This window comes from Gregarina niphandrodes (genome assembly GCF_000223845.1).
Source record: "Gregarina niphandrodes unplaced genomic scaffold scaffold00131, whole genome shotgun sequence".
Lineage (NCBI taxonomy): Eukaryota > Apicomplexa > Conoidasida > Eugregarinorida > Gregarinidae > Gregarina > Gregarina niphandrodes.
In genome coordinates this window covers 1-3711 of record NW_011645895.1, presented here as the reverse complement: position 1 = coordinate 3711, position 3711 = coordinate 1, and the positions used below count along the sequence as shown (strand labels likewise).

Here is a 3711-nt window from a genome sequence, read left to right as displayed (position 1 = left end):
AGCGTCAATATCTTCGTCTAACTTACCAAACTCGACGTCACGCGTGAAGATATCCACGTGTTGTTGATTTTTTCCAGCTCTGTAGATGATCTTAAACTGAAATTCCTGAAGAAACATAGCCCACCTGGCAACCCGTGACTTCTCTGTACTCCAGAGCCACCTTAAGCTCTGATGATCGGTTCGTACGACAAACTCCTTGCCGCGTAGATAATGAGCGAAATGAAATATAGACCGGACGACAGCGTACGCTTCCAGCTCATAGATAGGCCACTTTGACTCCGCTGTGGTCAACTTCTTTGACGCGAACTGCAATACATGTACCTTGTCGCCTTCAGTCTGCTGAAGTACGCCTGCAATCGCGTATGTTGAAGCATCAGTGTCCAAGCAGAAAGGAAGGTGAGGTTGCGGCAGGTACAATGAAAGCTGCGCTTCTGACAACACCTTTTTCACAGAGTCGAAACTGTTTTGACAAGACTCAGACCAAACGAAATCTTCCGCTGTGATGAGTCCCTGCAAGGGTCTCACCAACGAAGCATAATCTCTGATGAACTTGCTCAAGTAACCAACCAGTCCTAGGAACCTACGAACTCCATTGACATCCTCAGGAGGCGAGAGCCTCTGAATGGTCTCCATTGACTTCTTTGACGGGTAAACCTTGCCTCGCGATCGCGAACGAGAGGGCCTCCTGGATGGCTTCTTTTTCCGGTCCCGGCGCTGCTTGGCATTCTGGTAGTATCGATTCTCCTTCTCATACTTGTCATTGTACATGTTCGCTAAAGTTTGTAGAAGCTCGCGATTGTTTCTAATGTCCTCGATACTAAGCTTGAAGGATCCACCGGGTTCTGGGCGGAGGTAAGCATGCCTGTCGCCGAGAGGTCCCTTCCTGGTAATCTGCCAGCAGTCTTCTTGAACATGGCCAGGCCGTTTGCAGTTGTCGCAGACTGGTTTGTTCAGACATTTGAAACTGATATGGTCTGTTGAGTGGCACCACTTGCATTGTCTGAGGTGGTTCGAGTTTACCGCAGGCATTGCCCAGTGTCTTGTCTCTTGAACCGTATTGAGTGCTGGCTCTATCTCTTGCCTAATTTGTTCTGCACTGACGATAACTTACATCCGACCGAATCTTTATTTCGATTTCTCGGTCAATCTTCCAAGTCAAAAACAGTCAATAATCTAACGCATGGTATCTCGACTTCTGATTCCAACGACGGCACAACTCCTTGAACCTGGCTTTCAACAGGAGGAAGTGATCTATAACCTTCATGGTATCAGTACCACGGTCTTGAGTCTGTAGCCTTTGACAGACAACATTTATCTCATCGCTGAAAGGGAATAGTACGATAGCGTACTTGTCGATGAATTCTTCATATGGTAGTAACATCAGTCTCTCACGCGCGATACGATCTTGGTTGTTCGGAGTAGACTTGAGAATCACTACTTCCTTCAACTCTGCGGGCAGGTAGAGCATTGACGAAGCGACCCGCTTCCATTTGGTCAACGTCTCGTCGAAGTCTCTTTCGGACTTCGGATTGAACTGCACATCACCACCAATGTCCTTGATAAGATGCCGGACACGTTTCTTGTCCGAGGAGGACGTGTAGGAAGTTAAGAAGGTGTCTTCACCTTCGGAGAAGACATGATCATCTTCACTGTCAGAGTCGCCCGGAGACATGTTATACTCGAGGACATTGGGGGGGATTACTTGATCGACTAGTTTGGAATGGCCACGAGTACCCAGGTCGTCCACCATGATTTGTTTCTGGGCTTCGTGGCTATCTATCGAATGAATTGTAGGCTGGGACAATTTTTGTGACGTATGAGCGCCCCACTCAACGACGCTGGACGCACGACTCGACTGAGGCAGGACATCTCAGTCCACACAAGTAAAGCAAAGAGCTGGAGGGCGATAATAATAAAAAATTTAGCATTCCGCAAAGTAGAATTCAATTTTCATTCAACATCGATTAGCTAAGTTCCACCATGTCGCAGCCGACGATTCATTCGACAGATAGCCACGAAGCCCAGAAACAAAACAAAAATTGTTGAGTTGATTGTTGGTATCGTGGTTGCTCGCTGGGTTGCTCAGGTACGAGTGCCGAATCAGGTTCTCCTGTCTGTGTCCGAAAAATAAAATCTTGGTTGTCGTGACGTATGCGAATGGAAGACTCCTTGCGGACGAGAGCGAAATGGAACCTCGGAGTACTGGCGCTGTCCATCAGGTGTCGGTCGGTATGTGTCTGTCATAGTCGGAGTTGAGGTCCTTTTCGATATGGCAGAAGCATCAGTCTCTCGCGGGCGATGCGGTTGAGGTTGTTCGGAGTATACTTGAGAATCACTCTTTCTTGAGATGCCGGACAAGTTTCTTGTCCGAAGAGGACGTGTATGAAGTCAAGAAGGTGTCTTCGCCATCGGAGAATAGATAGTCATCTTCGCCGTCACTGTCGCCAGGAGGCATGGCATACTCGAAGACGTTGGAGGGGGTTACCTGATCGGTGGGCTTACCGGTCACGATTACCGAGGTCGTCCACCATGAGTTGGTAATTGTCGTGACGTGCGTGAATGGACTTCTCAGTAGTCCCACAGTTGGTGGTGCGTCGAGACGTAACAGCTCAATGACGGGCCGGCAACGGGGTTTTTGATATAGGGGAGACAGAGGGTAGCATGGCGACACACACACCTGACGCGATACCCCTATTCCGCGACTCAGACGACGAGCTCAGCGTTAGCAGGCCGTCCCCCAGCACCCAACAGGACGCACCAATGGCGATCGCTACTGGATGGGTTGCTGCGGACGTGGGCTTCATCGAGGAATCGCGGTTTGCGAATACGAGAGTCATCGCGAAACAGTCTGCAAAGGATGACTGGATCGCCAAGGTCACCGCGCAGCCCTTGCCGCCGATGAGAGTCGACAACGAGGAACACTTCGAAGGACTGGGTCGACGAAGTGGTGGGCCTGGTCAACCGCGCGGCCCACAAAATCGACGAAGAAAGTATGATAGAGGTGCTTTGGGCGCAAATACCTCCTGCGAAGCGACAGCGCCTCGCAAGGGTAGACCGGGGTCCCGGCATACCCGTGGAACAGTTCATTTCGGACGTAGCGCGTCTTCTCTTTCCGACGTCGACATATGCCATGGAGGCGTATGTCGCGGCGCTGACGGTCTCGCCGAGCGACTTCGTGCAGCTCTCCGACGTATTATTAGCTAGAATTGCCCGCTATGTGAGACTAGCGCGTAGATGGGGTCTCACGGAGACAATAACCCGCGCAGGGCTCGACATGCGTATTAGGCGCGCCGCGTCACCCCAGTGGCGGACGTGGTATACGAATATGTCGGTCAGGGGGAAGTCACTCCTAGACGTAGTTGACAGCGTGTGCATCAACCTCGAAGCACAGACGCGGGTCTTGGCCGTTGTAGACCCGGCAGTACACGTCCAACAATCGCCCGTAGAGCAACCATCGGAGATGGTTGAAGAAGAACAGCTAGGCGAGGTGCAAGTCGGCTCACCTGTATGCGCCACCTGCGGAGGGTACCCTCACCCACGCAACGGCGTATGTCCGGCACGCGACTCAACGTGCCTCAATTGCGGCAAACGCGGTCACTGGGCCAGAGTGTGCCCCACTCGGTACTACAAGGATAGTTATGGACGTCCCGTGCACTCCGTGACTCAAACGAAGAGTGGGACCATATTCGTGAGAGTTGGTGGCGACGTGAC

The 3711-nt window shown here is 51.5% G+C and overlaps 2 protein-coding genes across 2 annotated transcripts; both read right to left on the bottom strand.

Moving 5' to 3' along the window:
• Positions 1-91: 91 nt before the first annotated feature.
• On the bottom strand, positions 92-768 carry GNI_208240 (hypothetical protein; the record flags this gene model as incomplete). Its single annotated transcript, XM_011135507.1, has 2 exons — positions 92-148; positions 187-768. The coding sequence occupies 2 exons, from the start codon at positions 766-768 to the stop codon at positions 92-94; spliced, it is 639 nt and encodes a 212-aa protein (XP_011133809.1).
• A 397-nt stretch (positions 769-1165) lies between these two features.
• On the bottom strand, positions 1166-1672 carry GNI_208230 (hypothetical protein; the record flags this gene model as incomplete). Its single annotated transcript, XM_011135506.1, has 1 exon — positions 1166-1672. One exon carries the CDS (start codon positions 1670-1672, stop codon positions 1166-1168), a length of 507 nt encoding a protein of 168 aa, XP_011133808.1.
• Between the last annotated feature and the right edge of the window lie 2039 nt (positions 1673-3711).